At 40.2% G+C, this 27,790-nt stretch overlaps 1 protein-coding gene across 1 annotated transcript in view; it reads left to right on the top strand.

The window, feature by feature from the left end:
* Positions 1–22,043, top strand: part of GRIN3A (glutamate ionotropic receptor NMDA type subunit 3A) — a 154,403-nt gene extending 132,360 nt beyond the window's left edge. Inside the window, exons 7-9 of the mRNA XM_012768941.2 lie at positions 11,350–11,514; positions 12,744–12,820; positions 17,309–22,043. Coding sequence (XP_012624395.2) covers positions 11,350–11,514; positions 12,744–12,820; positions 17,309–17,648 — 582 coding nt within the window. The 3' untranslated portion in view covers positions 17,649–22,043. The remainder of the gene's footprint in view (positions 1–11,349; positions 11,515–12,743; positions 12,821–17,308) is intronic.
* Positions 22,044–27,790: the final 5,747 nt, after the last annotated feature.

Raw genomic sequence — 27,790 nt, 5'->3', positions numbered from 1 at the left:
TAACAGGAAAGCTGGGAGCTCTCTCATCCCCTAATGTGACATTCGGCTCAAGAGTCCTTCACACCTTGATAGATGCCCACCCAGGAGTGTGCTGGAGCCTGTTGGTCCTGGGCCAGATCTAACATGTATATGTCTCTCCCCACCAATTTATGTCATGTTAGTAGCTTTAGGTTGGCCATGTGAGAAAAGAAAAAAAATGTATTTGTTTTGTTTTGGAAAATTAGTTTACCAGTGTCACTGCCTGCACTCCAAATGTTACCAGCTCTCTGAGGCCCTACATAGTGCTGTCATTCTCAGAGCATTGACTGTCCTCAGAAGAGCAGGGCCAGGATCGGTCCCAGTGTCTGCCACTTTACACCCTTCCTCTGTCTCACAGAGGACCACTCCCCATTCAAGGTGCTTAAAGCTCTCAAAACACCAGGACAACAAGACATACTCTCCCTACACTTTTTTAAACAAGTGATACCTCTCAGGTGATTTTTCTCAGGACAAGATCTGTTTCAAGGAGATTTAGTATTGTTATATTTTGAAGAATCTGGCAACCAGTCTTCACCAAAAAAAAAAAAAAATGAAAAATAAGTCCACAAATTTATTCACTGGCAGGACACTCATTTACCAAGGCACCATGCCACTCTTTTTATATAATAGATCACTTAGGAACCACAAATGATAGGAATTCCTATCCCTTTAATTCCTTTGCAGTCCTAAAAAATGTATTAACAATCAGTAAACATTCCCAACCCTGTAGTGATGTAATGATGTGAATCATAACTCCATTTCAGGGCAACATAGTTCAAAGACTCAGACACACTCAGGTTTAGATTCAGTAGTTACAACTGGGTTGTTATCACAGCCACTTCTTTTTAGCTGTGTGAGCATGAGCAACTGACTTAGCCCCTCTTGTCTTTCCACCTAATTAAGAAGAGGATCCATCTCAGGGTTACTTTGAAGATTCAAAAAGATATATCATGCAAAGTACCTCAAATACTACATTCATTCTATTAATTCCCTTCTCTCTTCCTCTCATTCCGTATCATCAAATGTTAAAGGACACATGAGGTCTATTGGTTCCTTCTGTACCCTTACTTAGTTCTGAGCCACACTCATTCTAAAATTAACTGGACATTTGTGCAATTCTAGCCCAGAAAGAAAACAATGGGAACAACGTCAAGGAACAACATCCATGCCCCCTCACTATGCAAAGGGGACCATAGACTTCTTGGCTGGAGACCTAGAGAAAGTTTAAAAGAGAGAGACTCATTTCTAATCCAACATATTTCACCTTGTGGAGGAAATTTTACATGAGGAAAGTGAGCACATGTCATGCTAGCCAAAAGGAGCTCTTAAAAAGAGACATTGTTTATATGGCCTGAAATGTGCACATTAAAATATGGAAAATTTAAAATTATGATCAAGGGTTTGAAACATGTTGGATTACATGTTCAAGTTCAACAAAGAGAGGAAAAATATTTCAGCTTCTACAGTGACTGGAATTAAAAAGCTAATTGCTCAGTCAGTCAATCTAATATAGCCACCCACAGCTTTGTGGCAATGATCTTGAACCAAGAGCCTATTTCTGGCTTCAGCACTGAAAAGATCTGACCATGGATATTAGGGGAAAAGAATCACATTTACGTCTGAGTTAGAATGCTTTGTTTTTTCTCTAAGTTAATTGCCAGTTGCCAACAAATATAGTTCTGTGCAATTCCTTGGGGTAATAATAAGAGTTAACATTTATTGAGCAATTCTCCCATAACTTTTGATATAACATTTATTATATCATTTAATCTTCACAACCTCACTGTGAGGTGGGTGCCATAATTTCAGCATTACAGATGATGCCATAGATCTAGAATCTTCTCCAAAGTCACCCAGGTGGTAAGAGGCAAAGCAAGGATTTGAACCAGGCTTTCTGACTCAAAACCCCAAGCTTTGTTTCCACCTCATTGCATTCCTTCTATTTTTGTGGGTCCTATATTTACCTGTCTCAAATTATTTCTGATAGTCTTATTAATGTAATCAAATCAAGCTTCAATTTTCATAACAGAGGAAACTGAGGCCCAAACAGGTGAATTGCTTGTCAAGCAGCACACCCCCTTTCGTTCTATGCATTGCAAAGAAACAGATAAATTAGGCAAGATAGTTTTAAGTCATCTTCCATCTTCAACTCATCCTTTTTACTTCAAAGCTATGAACCCTTTTCCCAGTATGTTGTAGATGTTTCTACAGGTGACAATATTTAAACTGCGAACAGCAACCAATATGCTTTGAGGCTATAAAGATGAGCAACAGTATGCTGTCACGAATTTTATATTAATGGACTGTGTCTGGTCTCTACCGTGTGTTGCAATCCTTAGACCATTATACACTCTTTCTGAAACAGAAAAAAAATATGACCTCAGCATGGTTGGTTTATATATTCCAACTCTATTATGCTTTAGAAACACTATCATGGAAAAACCTTCCAGACATTTTTTTAAAAATTACAAATTCCATTCTTCACTTATGCTACTGATTCTCTGTTAGGATGCAGAGTAGGTAGGTAGATTGACTATGGGGTTTTATCTATTTTGCATGCTTTGAAAAGGAGAGGCCCAGATGTTAAGATAGGGTGTCACCATGGTCCAGGAGCAGGGCCACTAGACTGAGAATCAGACTAGACTCCTGCTGAATTGGCTGCCATGCCTATCCCAGTGGTCAGTGACTGCAAATTTATAAGTCATGCATCATGTCACTTTTAAAAGAACTAGCTGACTCATCATGAAAAAAAATAACACCAAAGGGACACCGGCAGTAGCAATAAAGCTGTGTAGAGCAGAGGACAGTATCTGACAGCTCATAGGATAAATCTGACCCATTAGAAAATATTTTATTATTAATATTTTAGAAAATAATATCAAATTGTTTTTATATTTATACAGAATGGTTATATTCTATTATTCTACCTCTGGAAAATATATATACATATAGTTCAGAAGAGAAAATAGAAAATTGAAATTGTTTTTATAGTAAAAGGATTATAGGTAATCTCACATTTGGTTTTTAAAAATATTTTTCTGAGTTGTTTTAAAAATAAATTAAAATTTTCAAAAGACTGCACAACAGAGCTAATGCAGCAAATTAAGTACCAGTTCCAAGCATAAAAGATGGTTGCCCAAGTTTAGAAGGGACGGGACTCCCAAGGGACCCCAAGACACAGGGACAGAGGGGGCATCTTCTCAGCAACATGGGCAGCGCCGTGTTGAGGAGCCACTAACCAGTTTCCAGGTTACAGAAGGCAGATGTCTTTCCCCAGCTCTGGGAAAGTGATGGGAAGTTCTAGCAGCCTCTGAGTGCTGTCAAAATCCTCTAGTGTGAGCACTGCAACTTAGGCTCATGCAGTGTCTCCCTGGAGTTGGCAAATCATCTCCTCTTGTGTTTCTTTTGTTAAGTGACTTTTCACTCTGTCTTGGTTGATGAGAAAATTCAGGATTCTCTGAGCGAACCTCTTCTTTCTTCTTCTTCATGGTTGTGTTAAATGTATTTTTGTTTGTTTTTGTTTTGGAAACCTCAAATGATTATACCATACAATCTTACCCCAGCCTCTCCAGACTAAATCTCTTCCCTAGAAACTCTGTCCTTGGTACCTCCAGGCCCCACACTTCCTGCAAGTATCCATCTCCTACCCCTCTCCCCACAAAAGGCCATGTGTATAGTATAGACACAACAATGAATCTGAGAAACTTTTTTAAGCTACTGATCTTCTGGGAAAAATAATCACGAGCCAAAAAAATAAAATAAAATAGATATCAGGCCTTCAAAATTAGAAACAGCATTTGCTTCCTTTTCCTGCTTCCTGATATGTATGAGTCATCAATATTTCAAAAGCACTATAGCCTTTCTTTTCTTTGCCTTTCACTAAAATCATTTATTTCTCCCCCAACCCCAGTTTTTATTTAAGAAAAAAAATTTTTTTTTTGAACATCAGGATTTGTGTTTACAAACTTGGAGGAGATCATGCAGAGCTTAATGCACTAGATCACTGAAAAACAAAAGGATTTCCCCAGGTTCTTGTAGTCATTTTGCTCTGGGGGACAGTATTTAATAGGAACTCTTTAGAGTACTTGTAACTAAGTTTCTTTTCAGATATATGCCTCATTTAACAAGCATTTAGTGAGCACCTACTGTACACCAGGCTTCTAGACACAGGCAAAGAAAGGCACAGCCTCACCCTGTCAGAGAAGTCTTCCTAGAACAGACTACATCCATTCATTTCAGTGTTCTGTGTCAGAAAAAAGTCTACCTCAAAAGAGGTTATGTTCACACCTGAGAGCTAAAGGATCTTAATCCTCTAAACACTACATCTATCAAGTCAGATTCTTTGGCTACAAGCAGATGAGGCCTCAGGATCCACAGACTCAGGGATATTAGTGGCAGGCAGAACCTAGAGGACTGTGTCTTTGGGGCACTGACATTGGAAATGACTCAACCCCAACCACTTTTTTTTTAATTGTTTTGGTTTGTTTTTGTTTGTTTGTTTGCTTGTTTTATAGAGACAGGGTCTCACTATATTGCCGAGGCTAATCTTGAACTCCTGGCCTCAAGTGATCCTCCTGCCTCAGCCTCTCAAAGTGCTGGGATTACAGGTGTGAGCCACTGCACACAGCCTCCAACCACTTTTGATGCGCAATGTCTCCGCTTCATATCCAAATTGGCCTACCTTGGGTCACAGACGTGGCCCCATGACCAGGGAGCATAGAATCTGTGATTGCTGGACACACCAAGACCACACAAAGTAGGAGGAGGGCAGCTCCTCAAGGAAAGGATCCTAGGAAAATAAAATCAGTACATACTCCCACAACCAGCTGGAATTATTGCATTCAATCTCCAGTGCATTACTTTGTTAATTTTAAATATATTGTTGTCTCCTTTCCAACATCAGATCCCCAGATCAATGAATACTAGCATTATCAGGTCAAGCTGGCAAGTTCTTCAAGCCCTCTGGGCCTCAGTTTTCTCACCTATTGAGAATACCCATCTCTACCCTTCTCCCTCACAGAGCTATCCTAAGAAGCCTCTGAGATATGAGTGTTTGGGGGGAGAAATACATAAAATATTCTAGCTTTAATATGCTTTCATTCATTCATGTAAAAAGTATTTGTTGAATGCCTACTTTGTGCTAGGCACCGTTCTAGGCAATCAGGGTATTCTTGGAGCAAAGTGGACAGAAGTTCTGGCCTCCTAGAACTTACATTCTACTCAGGAAGGAAACTGGGCAATAAACAAATACATATAATGTCAGGTGAGAAATAAAGCAGGGCAAGGGAGATTGTGTCTGAGAAAGGAGGAGAATTTACCTTTTTAACCACAGTGGTTAGGGTAGACTTTGCTGATGGGTGACATTTGAGCAGAGGCCTGAAGGAAATGAGGGAAAGAGGAATATTGATTCCTGGCAGAAGAGTTTACAGGCAGAGAACAGAAAATGAAAAGACCCTCCAGCAGCAACTTCTTGATACATTTAAGGAACAATAAGGAAGCCCAAGTGGCTGAGCAGAGTGAACAAGTGAGAAGAAGGCTGTGAAGTTAGGACACGTGGGAATAGATCTGTCAAGGCCTTATAACCTACTGTAAGAACTCTAATATTTACTCTGCATGAGATGGAAAACAATCGCCGGGCATTCAGCACAGGAATGGGAAGTCATTGGATTCTGGATGTGCTTTGAAGGTCAAATCCACCATATTTGCAGACACACTAGGCAATGGGATGCTAGAAAAATAAAAGAGTCAAAGGTGACTAAGCATTTTGTCTATGCCACAAGGATAGAGATTTATTGAAATGAGAAAGACCATATAAGGAGCAGGTTTCAGAGGGAAAATTAGAAATTTGCTTTTGATATGTTAAGTTTGAGATGTCTGCTGGATACTCAAATAGGTAGTTAGGGAAGAAAAGTCCCCAACTCTCTGGGGTCATTGGCATATAGGTGATGTTTAAAGCCATGAGTATGGATGAGAATGTGAGCGTAGCTAAAATATTGAAGGCATGCCAATGTTTACAGTCAGAAAAATGGGGAAGAACAGAGAAAGAGACTAAGGTAGAACAAAGAGAGGTATCCCCAAAACAAAGTGAAGACATTATGTTAAAGAGGATGGAGTAATCAACTGTGTACAAGCTGCCAATATATGAATAACATAAAAATTGACCATTGGGTTGGCAATGTGGAAGTCATTGATGACTTCAACAGGAGCTGTTTGACAGGTGATGGGAGGGAACAAAAGCCTGATTGGAGTGGATCCAAGAGAGAGTGGGAAGAGAGAAATTTGAAGCTATGAGTATAAAAACCCTCTTGAGAACCTGGGAAATTGGGTGGTTGCTCTATGTTGGGAGGTGTGGATTGGGCACAAGGGAGACTTAGCTACACACCATAATCAGTAACATCTAAGGCAAATGATGAGTGAAATACTTTAACTGCATTTCTTGCAGGAGGCTTGAAAACTAGTCCCTTATGTAGCCAGTTGTCAGATGTTTCAAGTGTCCACATCTGAACAAAATGCAAAGCAGGGTTTGGGCAACAACAAAATTGGTAGTCTTGACCTCTGCATGTTACTGGAAGCACTGATGATCTGGTCCAAGACCACACTTATGATAGTACAGACACCTCCTTTATCTGAATCTAGTCTGTTCCTGGGAATGTACTGCCTAGTGAATTTCCAGATGGCAGAATCCCTTTCCATTAGTTTAAGTGGGAAAAATAATAAAGCATCCTACCTCATCCAAAACCCAAAAACCCCAACCAACTTCCCTAAATATCATTACAACACTCTTAGACACCTATAGGTGTTTAATATCGTAGTGCAGAATATATGGATATATGACAATACACCAAGAATTTCTACATAATAAAAAGCATTTAAAACACCAATTATTTAATGCATAATTAGTGGGTATTCCTGGATGCAATGTGAAGAGTACAGTATCAGATATGAACTGATTCCCCTCCACAGTGTAATACATATGTGCATATATATGTATATATACTAATGTAAATTAATAAAATAAAATGCTAAAGAAACATAAGGAGTATAAATAACATATAGAAAAATGAAATTAACAGGATAATTTTTTGAATGTTACTAATTAAAGAGTTGCCTGAATGAGATGGGGTGTGCTGGCGTAAGCTTGTGGAGGACCAAGTGAAGCCATAAATGCCTGAGATTTGGCCCTGGCTAAATCTTGGCAGAGTTTTCTCTCCTTGGCACTTGAGTCTCTGGAAGTGTGTGGCTGTGAGCTATCAAATGAAGCTTCAGATAAAGCAATAGGATAGAAAAAAAAAAAACCCTCAAAACTTATGTTTGTTTGCATTCTTTTGGCTTTCATTTACATAGTGTTTCACAGTCTGAGACTGGGTTTGTGATTGCATTTCTGAATGTGCTTCCACTCACATCACTTGCAACTGCAATCATCATTTCGTCTGCATCGCCTAAACTTATTTTAAAGATTTGACATTAAATGTTCATTATGCCTCCCCTTCTTCTTCCTCTGACCAATGATGAGTGTCAAGCTGAGCAAGTTCCACTGGATTAGAAAAAGTTTTCACTTAATAATGTGGGGAAGATGCACATGTCTAATGCATAATACATTTACCCGTGATCCTAGAGGAAGAACAGCTGAATTGCAACTGCAGCCGTACATCTTATCACTCAGACTCAGACACAATTTCACTGGTGCTCACAGGCAGATTATAGTGGATTTTCAATTCCAGTGGTGAGCTTTGAATAGAAATTTTTGGTAGTTATTATAGTGAATAGACAGTGAAAATTCAGTCAGCAAAGGATACCTGTAAATATTTGCTCGAGAAGAAGTACGGGCTTTGACATTACACAGTCCTGGATCTGCAGCCTAGCTCCCCAGTTATTAGTTTGTATGATCTTGAGAAAGGAAATTAATCTCTTTGAACCTCTGTTTTCTCAAGTGTGAAATGGGGATAATTATACTTCACTTACAGGGTTATTGTAGATCATAACATGAATATATGGTGTCTGGCACACATTAAATGCTTGATTAAAAAAAAAACAATAACTACTTCTACCAGTCTATTAGCATATGGGTGTAAACAACAGAAATTTAAAGAGAGACATGTATAATATAAACTGAATACGGCCTATTTCTTATTGAGGTAATTAGAGGAAATGAGACTAATTATTGTTATACACAGGAAACAGAGAAGCCATGTGCTTAAAGGCAAGATGACTCACTATAAATTACATTTTTCTTATCTTGGCAGTATCTTATAAGAAACAGTACTTGTCAGTATCTTATAAGAAAGTGCCTGTATGTTTAGAGTTTTACTGAATGTTTGATGATGTTAAAGTCCAAAATGAATTTTCCCAGTTTGTTCCTAATCTATAGCAATAATTCATTGAAATCTTCTATAATCGCCATGTCCTTACACATTAAAATAGGTTCAGACCAAGGACTATTTTCAAACACATTTGTATGTACTTTCTGGAGGTTAGGGTTTATACAGCTGGTCACTGTTTGTACAGAGATGTCCCAGGAAAAGCCCTAGAATCTCTGCAGCCCTCAGGGCCCAATGAACCTCCTCACTGAACCCTTTTCCTAGACTGGCTTTCTCTCTTCCCTAGGGCTGGACTTCAGCCAGCATTCCCAGGTCATCTGCCCAGTTTTCCTGCCTTGTGTCTCAGTGTCCCAGAGCTGGTGCATGCTCTGAGCCTCTCCTCAGCTCTAGTCTGTTCTTCTCCAGGGATCCTAACACTGGTTTTAAGTCACAGCCACTGCCTGAAGTACTGTCATGAAAAAGAGATTCCATGACCCAGGCTCCAGCAAAGCCTAAAATCTCTGAGCTTTGCCTCTGAGTCCTGACGCCCAGATTGAATTCCCCATGCCCCCCAGGCCTGAACCATTCTCCAGGATTGGGGTGGACAGAGGTGGGGAGAATGAAAGAAAGAAAACCCCTTAAAGAGGGTGGGAGGATCCACTTATATCAGATAAAGATAAATGAGGCAGTGAACAGTGTGGGCTCTGGAGACAGATTACATGAGTTTGAATCCCAGCTCTAACCACTAGCTGTGTGACCTTGGACAAGTTACTGAACTTCTTTGTTGCTAAGTTTCTATACCCACCCATAAAATGGAGGTCATAACAGTATTTACCACATAGGTCGTTATGAGGATTGGGCAAGTTGCTACATTGATAAAGTGCTAAGAACTGTGCCTTGCATATATGAAGTGCTAAATAATTGTCAACGATAATGATGCCCAAAAGCCTCCAGCCAAGGAATGACACCTACACTTCTTAGAATAGCATCCAAGGACTTGCCTCAGTGTGGCCCTATTGCTCCCTACTAAATATCTTAGTCCATTTGTTCTGCTATAACAAAATACCTGAGATTGGATAATTTATAAAGAACAGATATTAACTTAGTTCTGGAGGCTGGAATTCAAGATCGATGTGCCAGCAGGTTTGATGTCTTGCTGAGGATACAGTCTCTGCTTCCAAGTTGGTTCCTTCTTGCTATATCCTCACATGGTGGAAGGGTGGAAAGGAAACATAAAGAACTAGCTAGTTCCCTAAAATCCTTTTATAAGGGCTGTGCTCCCTTCCTGAGGGCGAAGGCCCAACTCTTAATATCACCACCTTGGGGTTTAAGTCCCCACATATAAATTTAGGAAGAACTCATACATTCGAACCACAGCACTACACATGCCTTGAGCACCCTCCCCTAAACTACAGCAGTCTATTTCTCAACTTCCTACACCTGTGAAAGTCGTGTCTTTTCTCTTTGTTTATGCTACCCTCAGCTTAGTGTGTTCACTTTCCCTACCTTACCTCCCCATTCTGCCTCTCTTATTCAAATCTTATCTCATGAGCCAGCTTATCCACAAAACCCAAGAAACATGGATCAAGTGTATCATGATGGCATACACGTTTGCTTTCTCCCTAGACTAAAGCTGCTTACAGGGAACTAGAACTTCCTTCTATCTCCATCCCATAGTATGCAGAAGAGATGGGTACACCTGGTGCATAGTAGACTCTCAATACATTAATTTTTTTTCCTTCTGCAGCAATGACTCTTGCCATTGATGTCAGGGACTGAATAATACCTATTGCAGAGTACATGTGAGGTTTTCTTAGCATATTGTTCAAGTTGAATCTCTAAGTTTAAACCATGATTTGGGAATCAAGAGTTACCATTCAGGGCACACACACAGATTAGATAGTCTGCAGCATGTCTGAAGAATAAAGAAAAGTTGGTGGTTTTATAAAAAGAAGAAATGCTACACGTTGTTTTGAAAGAAAGTTCATTGGCATTAGTAAAGTTTTGAGGAGCTGGCAAGCCCTGATGGGTAGGGGATGGTGGTGGGTACAACACATCTTACAGTCACAGCAGATTGTTTAGTAGCCATTAGATAAAACTGGTTTCAGGTTATAAAAGGCAGTTTAAGCAGCTGGGCTTTTGGAAAAATTAACTCTTGGAGCAGATGCTATGTGCTGAGAGAGCTTTTGTCCCCTGGCCACCTGACTCTGATATAGTTGGGTATGGATAAGAATGACCCACTCTGTATAATTAACTTTTACAATATGTAAATCTCATAGCAAAGTGTGTCCACATATAGTTATTGTAACTGTTGTTATTGCTGCCATTTTGTGGTATAGCAGAAAGAGCCCAGGATTTAAAGCTGAACAGAGATGGACCATCTCTGTCATCTAGAAGATGGGGATTATACTACCTGTCTCAATGCAAAACAACTGGCAAAAAATAAGCAACCAATAAATATTAGGTTCCTTCTCTTTCGCCTCTATGGCTGCCTAATTTGTAGTCTGACTTGATCTACTACACCTCTCTGGTCTCAGTTTCCTTATTTGTACAATGATGGCATTGAACTAAATGATCTCCATGTTCTGTGACAGATTCAAAGTCCGTAATTACTGAATTCATCATCTTTTCCCCTTAAATCTACTCACTCTCTGTCCCTGAGGAAGATTGTTTCCTTGATAGAATGTTTGAGCATATTAAATTGTTTCAATTCCCTTACTCTCTCTCTCTCTAAGAGACTGGAAGGTGGTGCAGACCCAGGACCCTGGTACAACTCCAGGGACAGTTCCCACAGTGGAATCAGCATGTGAACAGCACCCCAGGCTTGTGCTTCTCAGCAGCCCTCAGTCCAGCACTAGAATTCCTTTCACAGCTCAGTACAGTGAAGTTCACAGAACACACTGGGGAAAATAGTCTCTAGCTTTCCTTAGGTCCAGAAAAAAAGGAATCTCAGTCTAAAAAGAAAAGGAGTGAACAAGCATTGGGTCAAGTGGGTCATTGCATTCATGGCATTTTCTTTCCTGTTCTATCACAGACTTTGCAAATGGGCATCAAACACTTCTCTGGACTCTTCGTGCTGCTGTGCATCGGATTTGGGCTATCCATCTTGACAACCATTGGTGAGCACATAGTGTACAGGCTGCTGCTACCACGAATCAAAAACAAATCCAAGCTGCAATACTGGCTCCACACCAGTCAGGTGAGTGGCACAGGTGTCTTTCTCCAATATTCTTAAACTGTAGAATTCCCAGTGATGGGAGGATCCAGAGCCCTATATCAGACGGACGAATGATAAATTACCACAATCACAAGGGTGGTATAGGCACTCTGATTGTATTAATAGAAGAAGGGGTTCCCTCTATCCCATTAATTCACTTTCCCCTTAAAATAAGCTATCCCCTTCCTTTCTTATAACCTTCCATTGTCACCCATAATAGAAGCAATAGAACCGTTTTTAACCAGGCTTCACTTAACAGTGACAATCTGAAAAAAAATGGTGTGAAAGATTTGTTTCCTATATTCTTTTCTTACCAAAATTGAAACCCACAAAATAAGTTTGAAGTCTCAATTCCCCTTTAAGTGACCCCACTTGCCTCTGTTCTCTCAGCTTGTCTCCTGGTCTGAGGTTTGAGCCCCACTGGTGCCCAGGTCAAGCCTCACAGGGCCGCAGTTCTTTCGTGAAATCCAGACACCAACACACTGATTTTACAGGGAGAACTGAAACTGTTGAGTGGACTGGCAATTCGAGCACACTTGTCTCTACATCTCTCCCTGAAGGAAACTGGCGTGGAGAGCCAAAATACAGTCAGAAGTCTTCTAAATGACAGACAAACTCTAACTGGGCAGTTTCACCTGCCACAGAGATGATCCACCCTGGCTTCCCCTGTGATGGGCTCCCTCCTGCCTCTCAGTGCACCCAGTTCTGCCCCATTCATGTATTCTCGCGCTGATCCCCCTCACTTTGTTAACACAATGCTTTTTCTTTTTCTAGATAGGTCTTCTCTATTATATGCTAATAGGATTAGTTTAATTCTCAAGTCCGTCTTCCCTTCTTTGTTTTGGTTGCCAAGAAGTTCAGGCTTAAGTTTTTGATTTATCTTTAGCAATTGTACAAGACCTTTTGCCACACATTCGTTATGATGGAGCCACCTTATGTCACATACCGTTTACAATCCAGGGCATTTCTAAGCTTTCTATCAGATCACTTTCTTTTTTCCTCCAGGAAGAATAATAACCTATAATTAGAATTCCTGTGCTCTTGAGATTTGGGGCTAAATGTTGATCTGTTTTTAAGGCATTCCTGGAAATTTGTTTAAAGTGGTCAAAGTTTGAAGTGACTACATACATCATTAAGTCTCAAGTAGTGTTTTGTCCCCTGACCTATGTGTTTCTAATGATCTCTGCCTGTGAATCTGTTCTCTCCATCAGAGATTACATAGAGCACTAAACACATCATTTGTAGAGGAAAAGCAGCAGCGTTTCAAGACCAAACGTTTGGAAAAGAGGTAAGTAGAGGCCAATGCCAGCTGTCTTTACATTTGCTAAAAGTTTAGAGATGTAACTGTGTAATTATTTAGATCAAATCAGGACAAATTGTTGATAAATAAAATAAGTATAAATACATGTGTTTTCAGATAAATAAAAGAGATAAAATAAACAATAAATATGGACATTGACATGCAGTACAGGCAATAATACACTGTCATGGGTAGGGTGTAGGCGTGGACTCTAGAGTCAACCATCTGGATCCAAATCCTGTCTCGACACTTACAATACATGTTACTTTGACAACTTGTTTATTTAAACTCCCTGTGCCTCAGGTTCCTCATTTGTGAAATTGAGATAAAAACAGTGTCTATTTCCTAGAGCTGGTATAAAGATTAAATGAGATAATACATGTAAAGCCCTGAAGACAAAGCAAATGCCTAATAAATATTAGCTATTATTATATATGAAAGACTTCATTCATGAGCAGTGCAAGCAATTAATTTCATGTGATATCATTTGGGCATGTTTGCACTCCCCACCCCTTTCCAGCACTCCTAGGAATATATTAATAGTATTTGAAATATGTACCAGACATGTCCTGCCTAACCCTTTGTACTCGCTTTTTTCTTGATTCCTTTATTCTACTCGGGATTTAATTTTTTAAATACCCCAGATTTTACAAAGCGCGGCAGTAGAATAAAAAACTGGAGTTTCTTTTCATACAAACTTATTTATTTGGATTTTTTAATATTTCAAATTATTGATACATTCAAAGAGTAATTTTAATCTCTATAATTTTTGCTAACCGTGTTGAGTCATACTCGACATCCAAGTGCAAAGGGTTAAACCATTTCCTGGCATTCTTCTACCAATTCCCTAGGAGAGAGCATCTCATTAATAGGAATTAACAAGTATTTAATGCATCAGTGATATTTGAACATTGAAACCCTGCACCTTCACCACAGCCAGCCTGTGGCTGACTGGTGCCTTATTCACGGTGACTAAAGATGTCAGAAGCTTTTGGGTCTGGTTCCTGACTGGCCTCTGTTGCCTGCTGCCTGGGGCAGCCCTCCTGGTTCTTTCATACTCCCAGAGGCCTCGGACAAGGGCATCAGCTCCAAGCAACTCTTGTCATCTATGGCATATCCTCAGCTCAAAGCTTGGCTTTCTGGATAGTTTTAAAAGCTGATATTCACACCTCTCATCATAACAAAAGAAACGGGGATGGAAAACATGATTTTTTTTCATTGTTTGTATCTCCTCTGGGACTGCTGCCATCCTCTTCTCTCCAGTTTTTGCATCTAGCCTGTCAGAATCATTTCCATTATTTCTTACAGGCTCTCTTTCCAGTCAATGAGCACTCCCCAAACCCCTCTCAGTCTGTGGTTTTCCTGTGTCATATTGCAAGTCTGTTCCTGACAAGCTGTGGACTAATCAGGTCACAGCTGTTCCAAGTCATGTTACATATATTTTTTCTATTTTAACATCAATTTCTAACCAGAAGAACACAACAAGACAGCAGCAAAGTTATCATCTTACAATGGCAAAACATTTGTGTTCCAGCTACAGAAACGGAGCCCAGTGATCCCATCTCCTACTGTGATGTGATTCATATCCACATATTTCTAACTTAAATCAAGAACCTAATGTGCCTGTTCACTCCACTTACCCACTTTTCTTGGCGGATTCCCTTCCTGAACCCCCTATTTTGAGAAGGAGCTAAGGCAGAACTTGTTCTCTTGCTTTATCTTGGGCCCACATTTCCTGTGCCTACCTCTCTACAGCCCAACATTTACAACCTTTTAAACACAATGAGTGTTTGGGGTCCCACAGCCTTCAGGTCTCTTTTAAATGGTCCAGTGGAGCATTGAACCTCTTTGTTATATAATTGCTTCACAGAAGCCTATTTTGCTCATTTATAATGTTAAAAAACAGTTCATTCACTGGTCACATTACACTCTAGGAAGGCTTAATACAAAACACAACCTAAATGTTATTGAGGCCAAGATTGTAACCCCCTCATTCGTTGCAATTAGACACTAAATCTTATATTCACCATCTGTCACCTGACACTCATAAGTAGCCCAGAACCACACAACAATGAGCATAGCATTGGTGGCGCATGCAACTAGAGTTTGCCATGGAGTTCAGCTTCTGTTTATTCTTCTATATTACCAGATAGATATATAAAGCTTTGAAGATAACCAGATTGGCTATCTCTACTTACCTGATCACTGTGGTTGCCTGAATAGTCCAAGAAAATGTGCAGATGCTCAACTCCCAGGATTTCCCTGCCACGAATCATTCTATGGTACTAGAGAGTTAGGTCTGAGAACACCCTCTCCCTCTCATTCTTGCAAATGCCCTACTTGACATCACTCCCCTATGCTCCATATTTACTGAATGAATAAAATACATAAATGAATGAATTGCTAACATAAGAGTTTGAGGAAATGTTAGGGGAAATTGTGGTCCATTGTATAGAAGCAGATGTTGCTCCTTATTTAATGCAGAGAAAAAGTGAATATTGCAAGAGACTAGTTACAGATAGTGCTTAGTTCATTCAACATGTGATTTCAGGGACATTTTGGTCTATCCTTCACCTCACTGGCTTCCCAATAGAGCTTCCTTTTCTCTTTTGTTTCACTCTAAGGCACACAAAAATTGCAAACCATATAACAAACACCACAAATAAGATTGCTTTGAAATTATTCAAACTCAGTAAGAAAAGATTTGAAGGGAAAATTAAGGGGAACTGTAAAGCTGGAAGGAAAATTATAACTGTATCTTTTTTCTGATTTAAGTCTAAAGCCTTCTAATTCCTTATAGAATTTTACCCAGCCCAGGACACATGAAAACTGAACTCTGGTGCCCTCTGCTCACTTTTGATAAAGAACTACAGGGTGGTTTGGAGTGTGTTTGTGTATTTTAATGGCTTGGGGCATGGATCAGTTGGTCTTTGCCATGTGAGAAATCATCCCAATACTTAACGTTTTAAACAACAGTGAGGTGCTTACTAATCTATGGTTCAGCTGTGCAGTCTGCTGATCTGAGCCAGGCTTCGCTGATTTGGGCTGGGTTTGCTCATACGTCTGCAGCCAGCTTCAGGGGGAGGGGAAAAGCAGCTAAGGGCTGCCTGGCCTATGATGGCCTCAGCTGGGTCAACTGGGAAGCCCAGGGACTCTCTCCACATGGTCTTTCACCATCCAGCCGGCCAGTCTGGACTTGTTCACATTGCAATAGCAGGATTCTGAGACAGAGTGGGAGTGTGCAAGGCTTCATAAAAGCTTAGGCTTAGAAATGCCTCCCTGCTACTTCTGCCACTTTCTATCAGCCAAAAAAGTTATGAGACCAACGCTAATTCAAGGGGAAAAGAAACCTGATAGGGATGAGCTGCGAAGTCATATTACAGAAGGGCATAGATGAAAGGAGGAATGGAGGTTTATGACCACTTTTACATCAAGACTTTATTATCCTTCTCCTTCCCCTTTGCCCTCCAGTTCCCTTCTCCTCCTGGCAAGTAAGAGCCCAGGAATAAAGTCGATTCAGTTATATGCATGGAAACGAAAACATGAAGACTTAATAGGGTGTTTCTATTTTGCTTTGTCCTGTGGTAGATTGCAAAAATGGTCATAATCCTCCTCCTCCTCTGCCTAGGGTAAAAGAAATCAGAAGCTACGCTGCTTGGGGCTTTAATCTGTTCTTGTAGCAAAGAAGTCCTCATTGCATCTAAGTGTCAAAGTGTATTTCAGATACCGGTTCACCTCCTCCTATGAGTCTCTATCAGCAACTCTCTTGCTGTCCAGTGTCATCTCCCCACAATGGTATAGGTGGTACAACGCAAGCCTAAAACAGGATTGCAAATCAGGTTCTATTTGATTTTCATCATCCCAGCAGGAACCTGAGAGCTTCTTTTATTTTTTTAAGCATCAGAACAGACCTGTCATTCTCAATCCACATAAAATCATCCCTACAGTGAGAAACACTTTGCTGAAACCTGTGGTTTATATGCTTTTATTCTCCCTAAAATCAAGTAGTAAACATTGGAGTGGTCCTGTGGGACTAAGGATGGGCTGTATTATAGGGTCTATCAATGGGCTGCTGCTTAGCGTCCAACATCTGAATAAAAGATTTTCACTTTTACTAAGGCACCATCTTTATAGCCCACAGAATATTTCAATGCAGTGCTGGTCTCTGAGCTTCACCCACAGGAAGGGAATATAAAGGCACAGAAGAATGTGCCACACACCATGCCATCAGCCTTCCTTCCAGGTGATTCCCCATTCCAGTTTCAGAGCAGCATAAGACTTGATAAGACCTTGAATTTCAGTTCAAAGTTCATGGCTCCTTTTGTCCCCATGACACTCTAGCAGGCAGTCTGTCCATGAATTTGTTACTTCATCCCCAAATGCATATTATTCACATAGGCAATGGCTAACAGATGGAGAACAGCACTTTGAGAGCTGCAGAATGGAAAGTAAATCTAAAATGTCTCCGCTTCCTAGGTCCAATATGGGACCCCGTCAGCTCACCGTGTGGAATACTTCCAATTTGAGTCATGACAACCGACGAAAATACATCTTTAGTGACGAGGAAGGACAAAACCAGCTGGGCATCCGGACCCACCAGGACATCCCTCTGCCTCCAAGGAGAAGAGAGCTCCCTGCCTTGCTGACCACCAATGGGAAAGCAGACTCCCTAAATGTATCCCGGAACTCAGTGATGCAGGAGCTCTCCGAGCTCGAGAAGCAGATTCAGGTGATCCGTCAGGAGCTACAGCTGGCTGTGAGCAGGAAAACGGAGCTGGAAGAGTATCAAAGGACAAATCGGACTTGTGAGTCCTAGGTGATCACACTGCTCCCCTTTCTCAGTTCCTGGCATTCCTCTGAGCCCTTGAGACACTTTGTAATGCTCTTTTGTAACTACTGACACAGATGTGGGCAAGCTGAGGGCTAGGTCTTCTTAGAGGTCAAGTCTGCTCTCCCTAGCCTAACATGCGGCAGCAGCTCTCCCAAGCTCACTCCCTAGGTCTCCAGGATAGGGGTCGTTTTCATAGCAAGAATCTTAAATTAATCAGGAGTAAGCTCTTTGTAAGGGATCTGTGAATAACCAGGCAATCCCAGCTCCTTTCAATCTTTTCACCAGGTGCCACAGTAATATTTCTGGTTTTTAGCCCTTTCTCTGCACTGTCAACAAGAGATAAAATTGTTACTCATACCTATGTCTTACTGGTTTATTGGTTTTAATCTTAATATAAAAACAGGATTATCCAGGGTTGTAGGTTTTGATACAACTCCCCAGTCTAGATTTGTTCCTACATTCTGAATGGGGAGCAGGGTAAGAGCAAAGTACCCCACTCTTGGAAGGGGTACTGAAGTCATCAGTATCACGGCAGGCCAAGGATTGACTGGATCAGGCAGGAGCCATGTGTTTGAGGTTCTGGATCTCTGACTCCGTCTTAACATTTAGGAGGAACATGCTTACATGCCACTAGGAAAGGAGACAGGGATATGGTAAGTGAGGACAGAAGATGGGCAGAAGAGGTATTAAAAATGCACAGCATGCTTTTAGAACAAAAGCTATCGGCCAAGATGGCAATCTGGCTAAGGAATGAATAAGACTATATTTCTAATCTAGCTAAGCATCTCCACTATAATGTGTGCCTTTTATAAAGGAAGAGAGAGAGAAAAAAGCAAAGAAGGTTGTGGCCTTAAGATGGACCTGGAATATGCCTGCTTATTGCCTATAACACGATATGTGGGCTGGCACTTCGGGTTAAGTGAAACGTTCTGCACACCATATACTAGGCCATTATCAGATCCGCAGTCACCTATCTCTTGGCATAGAAATCCCAAAAGTGAACCTGCAGCCTGTGAACATCACAAGTTCAACCTTCAGGAATCTGCCCTGTGCTTTGCAAATACTCACCAAATCAATCTGCCATCCTCACACTCACTCATCTCTGAGGAGCTATGAACAGGTTAGGTCCCATCTAATTATCCTCCAGGCCCCAAATAATTCCCCCAAAGACTAATAACCCAGCTGCCTCTCTGCCTAGGCAACCCTTTCCCAGAATACAACTGCTTGGCCATGTAGAAAGGGAAAGGAATATGGGAATTCTAGAACTTCAGTTCCCAAATGTTAGTGTACGTAAGAATCATCTAGGGCAGCGGTCCCCAACCTTTTTGGCACCAGGGACTGGTTTCATGGAACACAGTTTTTCCACAGTCTGGGGACTAGGGGGAGAGCTCAGGCAGTGATACGCAGCCGTTTCCTAACAGGCCACGGACTGGTACTGGGCTGCGGCCCGTGGGTTAGGGGTCACAGATCCAGGAAACTCATCAGAATGCTGATGGCCAGAACCCTACCCCATGGATTGTGGAGAGGGAGTCTGGCAGTAGGCTCAGAAACCTACTGCTAACCAGTATCCCCAGGTGACTAACACAAGTGATCCAAAAATTGGCCTTCCAGAAACACTGTTCTAGAAGTTTGGAGGAATTGTGAAGAGGGAGACTTTGAGAGTTTTTTTGTTGTTTTTTAGCTTCAGCACAAATCTGATTCTCCTTCCACATCCCCACTCCTCCCACTCCCAGTACCATTTAGGACAAGATTTGTTTATCAATTACTTGCTTTGTCTACTTAGTACTCAATTTGAATACCTACAATGAGTGCACTCCCAGTGCCAAGCACTGTGATCTTTAACAGCTGCAGGTAATTAATTGGAAAGGTGTCTCAGTCACAAAATTTCTCCCCTTACTTTTGGGTAAAACATCTGCATTTCCACCAAGAGCTACTTAGTCCCCCAGGGAAAGATAACACCTTAAGCAGTAATTAGATAACACCTTAGCAATTAGTTAATTGGCTGAAAAAACCCTGGAGTGAAGGTAGGCTCAGAGATACTGATAAGGAACATGTGGGAGGGCTCTAAAGTTAGACTTAACCCCACAGATCAAACAGTTCAATGATGAGGTAAGAGGTGAGCCCTGAAAACAGAAAAGGACAATTCTGCCTTGAAATGCCCTATACCCCTACATCCTCGCTCCAGTCCCAGAAGTAGGTATGCAGCTGCCTTTGGAAGATTATGCCCCTTAGCCATCTCCACCCATCTGCAACAGACAAGGATGCTGTAGATTCTGCCATTGTAGTCTGCACACCCCTTAACCTCTGCACAGCCTAGAAGTCTGATGTACAGGTGTACCTCAATTCACATTACAGCCATGCTCCTAATGTTGTACATGGACATTTTTATAACTCATATTCCGACTGTATTTGAGAAGCTGGCTATTTAAGGGAACCCAGAGGTGAATTCTTTTGTAAAGTAAAGAACCCTTTTGTAATGCAATTAATTATCCCTTAATGTATCTGTTTTGTAAGTTTGGGTTTTTGTATATCGGGTTTACCTTAAGCTTCTCTACTGAGGCATTCTGAGCAGTGGTGATCACATGCCAGACCGAGCTGCCTATCCACAGAGTAGATGACCAGTGCATGCTCCTCAAGTATTTTCTGGGGAACTACCTGGCCAAAACAGCAGCCAGGATGCAGCAAGAAGCAGCAGGGACTGAAGGCAGACTTACTGCCATCAACATTGCTTGAAATGCCTCCACGTTCTGAATAAAGAAAAAAAACAATTGCTTGTGGTGAAATGAAGCAATCTTCATGTTAAATAGCAATGGTTATTTTTATTGGTAGTAATTGAACAGTGTTTTGCAATTTGTGAAACAGTGTGTTGTGTTTTGTAAAAAGATGTCATGAGATGGTGGGTCCTTGAAAACCTCCTTTCTGTTCTGCTCCACCTCTGTTCTTTCAACTCCCCTCAGGCTCAAAAAAACCACAAAAGATCAGAAGCCTTCAGGTGGAGGGTGGTATTTTGGTAAAGGAAAGAGAGAGCGATGCTACCTTGCCTCCTCTCCTGGGCTCTCATTTCATGAGATCAGAAGGCCCCCATTCTCTTCCAAGCTCTGGTGCTGGGAAACTTGGAATACAACAAACTCTGTCACACACCCTAACCCTGTTTTCCAAGGGGGAATTCCTGGCACAAGCAGCACACAGTAAAGCATGACTGGGTGAGTTGGAACAGATATAGCTACTTGGTTCATGTAAATAAGAATAGTAAGAGTTGCAGTGAGTGTATGCCTCAAGGTAAAGGAGAAAAAGGATTCCCCCCAAAATTGAAAACAAGTTGGAAGAATGACCAGGACAGCCAAGTGAGGCAGTCACAGGGACGTAAGCAGTTGAGGTCTTTAATGTGCCTGGAGATAACTCTCCATTATCCATGAATCTTGCTATTGCACAAATCCTATACAGGAGCCACTGCTTCCCTTCCAGACAGAGAAGTGGTAAGTGGAGCAAGTGCCAAGCAGAACAGACTGTATCATATGGGTAATAGACTTCTCAGTGTTAGTGCTGAGTCTATTAGAGCCTTGGAGCAAGTGAAGCATTTCCTTGGTGTAGCTAAAGAATACAGGGGAAATTAACTATTTTAGAGCCTCTTTTCCTCCCAACTCATATTTTTGATAGGCAAACCAGAAAATCCAACCAGTTTTCAGAAATTGCTTTCTAGTCATTAATACCACTTCACTATCTACACTGTTTAGTTATTCCTTTCTTTACCCACCTAAACCATTCATCTAATCCAGGATTCCATCACTCTTTTTTTTAGGTTACTAATCATTTTATGAAAATAATGTACTTATAAGTATTTTCTTAAGGTTTGTGAAGAGTATTTGCATTGTGTCTTCATTTTAATGTGTTTGCAATCGCTCCGCTCCAGGAAGAACGGAAATGCTGTCTTGTGAGCATGAAGTGAACAGGCTGTTTTGCTCCAGCCACTTTTCTTGTACAACCACGTGGATGGACTAGATGTCCTCAGGTCTTTTCCATCTTTAGTTTCTATGACTGTGGAATAAATGTTCAGATAGAAACTTTACTTTGGATGGACTGCTGGCATTGTCTTTGGGGATTCAAATGTTGACATGATACCAGCTCCTTCCTAACAGGAGACCCATTAATATTATGGCTTATGATTGTTTCCTTAGCATAGTCCAAAGAAGTAACACAAGATATGGTGAGAAAACTCAGAGCCTATGCATCATGAAGTGGAACTGAAATGGCTTCATCTGAGAAAGACATTATAGAAAAAAACCACAATATTCAAGGATCTCTAAAAATTCTGCCCTGATTACACTTCATTTAGTAATTCAAAAAACATTTGCTAAACAGCCTCCATTTATGTGCCAAGTGCTAGAGACACAACAGTGAACAAGATGGGTATGGTCTGTAACTTCAGAGACCTTCTCACAATCTGACCTTTTCATAACCTGTAAACAGGCAATACTACAACAGCTAACATTTATTGGGCACTTATTACAAATCATGATCTCATTTCATCTTAACACCGTGAGATAGGTACTATCAATGTATTCTAGAGCAGATAAAGGAGATCTCTAGAGAACAGATGAAAAAACTGAGGGTCAGAAAAATTATATAACTTGCTCAAGGTCACACAGCTAGTAATAGTAGTAGCAGAGATCCATACAACCACACAATATTGAGAGGACTCTAATCATTGCCTTACAACTTCCTCTTCTTCCTCTAATCCCCCGTTAGTCTTTCTGCCTCATTACCTCCTGCCCATGCCTCAGCCTGGCCCCCAGCTCCACAGAACACAAACGGAAGCTGATATTATAACTGCACCCGCATTGGTCCATTTAACTCAACACAGCACTCCCTAAGTCTCACAAAAATAGTGTATCTTTTCTTTCTGCTTTCTAGCCCAATTGAGAACTGGTGCAAACACGGTTACAAACCACTTAGCAGCCCTGTGGTCTCAGGCATCTCAGCAGTTTCTGACAATCCAGGCATTTTAGCTGCTGGCAAACTTGCCTTCAGAATATCCCAGCCTGATGCATTCTTTACACACATTCTTTTGGAGTAGAACCAATTCAAATATCATAAAAATATAAACCTATTATAACCTAATTCAATTGCTGACTTACCTACCTTTTTTATATCATTCAGTCATTCATTTTTTTGGATGCCTATTTGGAGCCAGGCATTGGGCTAGCTGCTGGAGACAGAAAGATAAAAAGAATAGATTCTGATCCCATGGAGCTCAGTCTAGTGAGGGGACACAAACTGGCAACACTGTGGGGTGTGTATTCTGATAAAACACACACACCGGGTGCTATGGGAGCAAAGAAGACACTTACCATGTGTGCACACATACATGAGGTGTAGAGATTAGGTGGTAACAGGCATCCCATATAAAAGAAATAGCATGTGTAAAATTTCAGATTTAGGAAATCATGGCAATCAAGAAACTGGGAACTCAAATAGTTCATTATGACAGAAATATAAAGCTCAAGGTAGGTGACCAGCTATAAAAACTGGAAAGAGAAAAGCAGGGGCAAGATCACTGTGCTAAATTGGATTTGTGTTCTGAAGACTGTGAGAACCATTAAAGGATTTTAAACTGAAGAAAGAGAGATTAAAAAGACCAGGATCCACACCACTAGGTGGAGCTGGCCATCACACACACATTTTGTTCATTTGCAGGGCAGTGAGCAGATAGATAAAGGTAATATTTTCATGTTATGGAATGAGTTGGCCATGGCATCATTTAACCAGGACAGACAAACTAGAGATAAACATGGATAAACACATGTGACATAGATTTCAGGGAGGATGTCAGTCTTATTTTTTCCTGGATATAGGAAGAAAATGTAGGCGGGAAACAAAATTTGACCTATCAATTTATTTTCAATAATAATAATAGTATTTTATGAGCATTTACTAGGTGCCAGGCACTATGCTGAATGTCTCATATATATTGATTCATTTCATCCTCAATACAACCCTATGATATAGTTATTATAGATGAAGAAATAGAAACACAGAGAAGTGAAGTAATTTACTAATACATGGCAGAGCCATACTCATACAAATCTGACTTCATAAGAAATATACTTAACACAGTGCCTGAAATCACAATAAGCACTCAACAAATGCATAATAAGATTGAGAGAGCAGGGAGAAATCTAAGATCCCTTTGGTTCAATTCTACTCCACAACAAGGTGCTAAATGAACTCTTAATGAATTTCAGAAACAAAATGCAGTCCTAATCCAGGGCCTGACAAAGAGAACCTACTTAGATTAGAACTACCAAGGATAGTTCTAATACTATACTAGGTTTACACATCTTCAGAAAGACTTCAGAATGACTCAAAATATTTTAGCTTATTAACTGCCTGGTGACAAGTACTCTATTGGTACAGGTCTCCACTCAGGATAAAAGAAGGACAGTGAAGGTCTGATAGTCACATTTCAATTCTGTGGCTAAACTGAGTGACCATGGAGCCTCATCTGTAAAGTAAGGACGTAGTTTGAGGTCCCTTTGAGCTCTCACATCCTACCTTTCAAATTATTCCATTTCATACATTTCTATAACTTGAAATCCTTAGAATATATAATTATATTAATGTAAATAAACCTTCCCTCAAAAAAAGGTAATCTACAATAAGAGAAGCCTCAGCTGTCATGGGCTGCCTCTATAGAGGTGTTTCTTAGTTTCAGAATTTGTAATAATTCTTTACCACCACAAAAGAAATTTAAAATGCAGCCATATATTTTAGAATAATCCAAATTTGAAGAGTTACCTCAGTATATGAAGAAAAATTGTTTCCATGTAGGGAATGAAAAAAAAAAGAGTAATACGGTTTGAATTCACACACTGGCCCAATAAAGATTTGGCAGCAGAAGCATGGAGCTGAATTAAGTTACTGATGGAAACCTTTACTGAGTACTCTGTCTCTGCTAGATATTGGGATTAAACTATTAAGGCACTGTCTTTTCCATGTCCTAAATTTAGTAATTGTGAAGTATGCTATAAATAAGACCTTAATAGCTAACAGTAGGAAGAGACCAAACTCGGGCAGAAATTCCCAGAAGTAAAGCTTAATTTTTCTATTGTGATGGGACAATTTTTAAGTATTTCCATGACAGGGATTTCCTATTGTGTAAACCCAACACAACATGCACAAAACCCACCAGTTTTCTACTTAATCTCAGTGTAGCTGTCTTACCATAAGTCAGTCAAATAGACTGTTGTAATAAGAACTAATCAATTTTTCTGCAGACTCACTGGGACTTGGGTTTATCAATCAACTGAGAGTCCTCAGAAAAATGTCTTAAGCAACAATATTTAAAGGTATTCCACAACAGCAAATAAAATGGGAATAAAGGTGTGAGCATTATATGCTTCTTGCAATAATAAGTATCACCGTCTAAAACAGATGACCGTTTACTTTCCAGAATCTTCACAATATCAAATCAAGCAGCATGCACATTATACTATGTGCCAGAACTCCTACTCTTGATGAACAAGGATGTCTGAAGATCTGGGCAAGAACAAGCAAAAGCAAGGAATCGCAATGGAAATTCATATAAGAATGCAATAGCTAGCAAAAATAGCTCAATACCTTTGAAAAAGATTGCTATAGTAAGATAGAAGGTAAGGACCAAGCCATATAGCTAAGACATGTGCCTCAGAACGCACCTGATTTTGGTCAAAATTGCTAAGAAATTTCCAGAGTAACAACAAAAGAAAGCAAAAAAAGGGGAGGGGGCATGGGAAGAGGATCTCTACAAGATCTAAAATTCTTTTTAAAAAATGGGAAGCCTCTAGTACTTCTACAATAATCTTTGAAATTGGCATTTATAGGTATTACTTCTTTTTAACATACATATACATGTGGTGCTTGTTTTTCCATTCTTGTGATACTTCACTTAGTAGAAAGGGCTTCAGGTGCATCCAGGATACTATAAGAGGTGCTAGTTCACCATTGTTTTTTGTACCAAGTACTCCATGGTATACATATATGATATTTTATTAATCCACTCATGTATTGACGGGCACTTGGGTGGTTTCCACATCTTTGCAATTGTTAATTGTCCTGCTGTAAATATTAGAGTACAGATGTCTTTTTTATAAAATATTTTTTTTCCTTTGAGAAGGTATCCAATAATGGTATTGTGGGCCCAAATGGTAGTTCTACTTTTAGCTCTTTGAGGTATCTCCATGTCACTTTCCGTTAGAGGTTGTACTAGTTTACAGTCCCACCAACAGTGTGTGAGTGTTCCTATCTCTCCACATCCACACCAACATTTGTTGTTTCGGGACTTTTTGATAAAAGCCATTCTCAGTGGAGTTCAGTGATATCTCATTGTGGGTTTGATTTTCATTTCCATGATGATTAGAGATGTTGAGAATTTTTAAATATGTTTCTTGGCATTAGTCTGTCTTCTTTTGAAAAGTTTCTGTTCATGTCTTTTGCCCACTTTTTAATGGGGTTGATATTTTCTTGTTGATTTTCCTGAGTTCTGTATAGACTCTAGTCAACCTTTTATAGGATGTGTGGTATGGCAATATTTTCTCCCATTCTATAGGTTGTCTGTTTGCTCTCATGATAGTTTCCTTGACTGATCAGGTCCCATTTATTTATTTTTGTTGTTGCTGAGATTGCCTTTGGGGTCTTCTTCATAAATTCTTTCCCTAGGCTGATGTCTGTAAGAGTTTTTCCAACATTTTCTTGTGGAACTCTTTTACTTTTTTTGAGACAGAGTCTCACTTTGTTGCCCAGGCTAGAGTGACTGCCATGGTGTCAGCCTAGCTCACAGCAACCTGAAACTCCTGGGCTCAAGCAATCCTTCTGCCTCAGCCTCCTAAGTAGCTGGGACTACAGGCATGCACCACCATGCCTGGCTAATTTTTCCTATATATATTAGTCGGCCAATTAATTTCTTTCTATTTATAGTAGAGACGGGGTCTCACTCTTGCTCAGGCTAGTTTCGAACTCCTGACCTTGAGCAATCCACCCACCTCGGCCTCCGAGAGTGCTAGGATTACAGGTGTGAGCCACTGTGCCCGGCCTCTTGTGGAACTCTTATAGTTTCACGCCTTAGGTTTAAGTCTGTTATCCATCATGAGTCAATTTTTGTGAGAGGCAAGAGGTGTGGATCCTGTTTCCATCTTCTACATGAGGCTATCCAATTTTTCTAGCACCAGTTATTGAATAATGATTCCTTTCCCCAATGTATGTTTTTGTCTGCTTTGTCAAAGATCAGATGGCTATATGAGAATGGTTTTATATCTGGGTTCTCAGTTTTGTTCCATTGGTCTATGTCTCTGTTCTTGTGCAAGTACTAGGCTGTTTTAGTTACTATAGCCTTTTAGTATAGCTTGAAGTCTGGTAAATTGATGCTTCCCAATTTGTTTTTTTTTGCTTAAGATTGCCTATACAGGATCTTCTCTGGCTCCAGATGAAGCATAGAATTATTTTTTTCTAGATCTGTGAAAAATGATATTGGTATTTTAATAGGGATTGCACTGAATCCGAAGATCATTTTGGGTAGTATGGACATTTTAGCAATGTTGATTCTGCCAACTCATGAGCATGGCATGGTTTTATATCTGTTTATGTCCTCTGCTATTTCCTTTGTCAGTGTTTAGTAGTTCTCCCTATAGAGGTCTTTCATATCCTTAAATATATTCCTAGGTATTTTATTTTCTTTGTTGCTATTGTAAAGAGTATTGTGTCTTCAATTTGGTTCTCAGTTGGATTGTTGTTGGCATATAGAAATGCTGCTGATTTCTGTACATTGGTTATGTAATCTGAGACTTTGCTGAATTTGTTTATCAATTTCAGTAGTCCCATGGCAGAATCTTCAGGATTTTCTAGATATAAGATCATATTGTCAGCAAAGAACCATAGTTTGACCTCTTCTGCCCCCATTTGGATGCCCTTGCATTACTTTAAAGAAATTACCTTTTAAAGTTGGATCAAGATCTGCAAGGCTTCAAAATTCCTTTAAGAATATGAAACAAGCTACTACTAATGTATAAACAACATTTGGTATGCTATTTGGGGATATTCCTGAAGCCCATTCATTGACCTCTTCTGTAGTGACAGAAGGTTACTACCAAAAAGGT

Source organism: Microcebus murinus, chromosome 12 (assembly GCF_040939455.1).
Source record: "Microcebus murinus isolate Inina chromosome 12, M.murinus_Inina_mat1.0, whole genome shotgun sequence".
NCBI classification, from domain to species: Eukaryota; Metazoa; Chordata; class Mammalia; order Primates; family Cheirogaleidae; genus Microcebus; species Microcebus murinus.
This window is presented reverse-complemented; position numbering and strand designations above follow the sequence as displayed.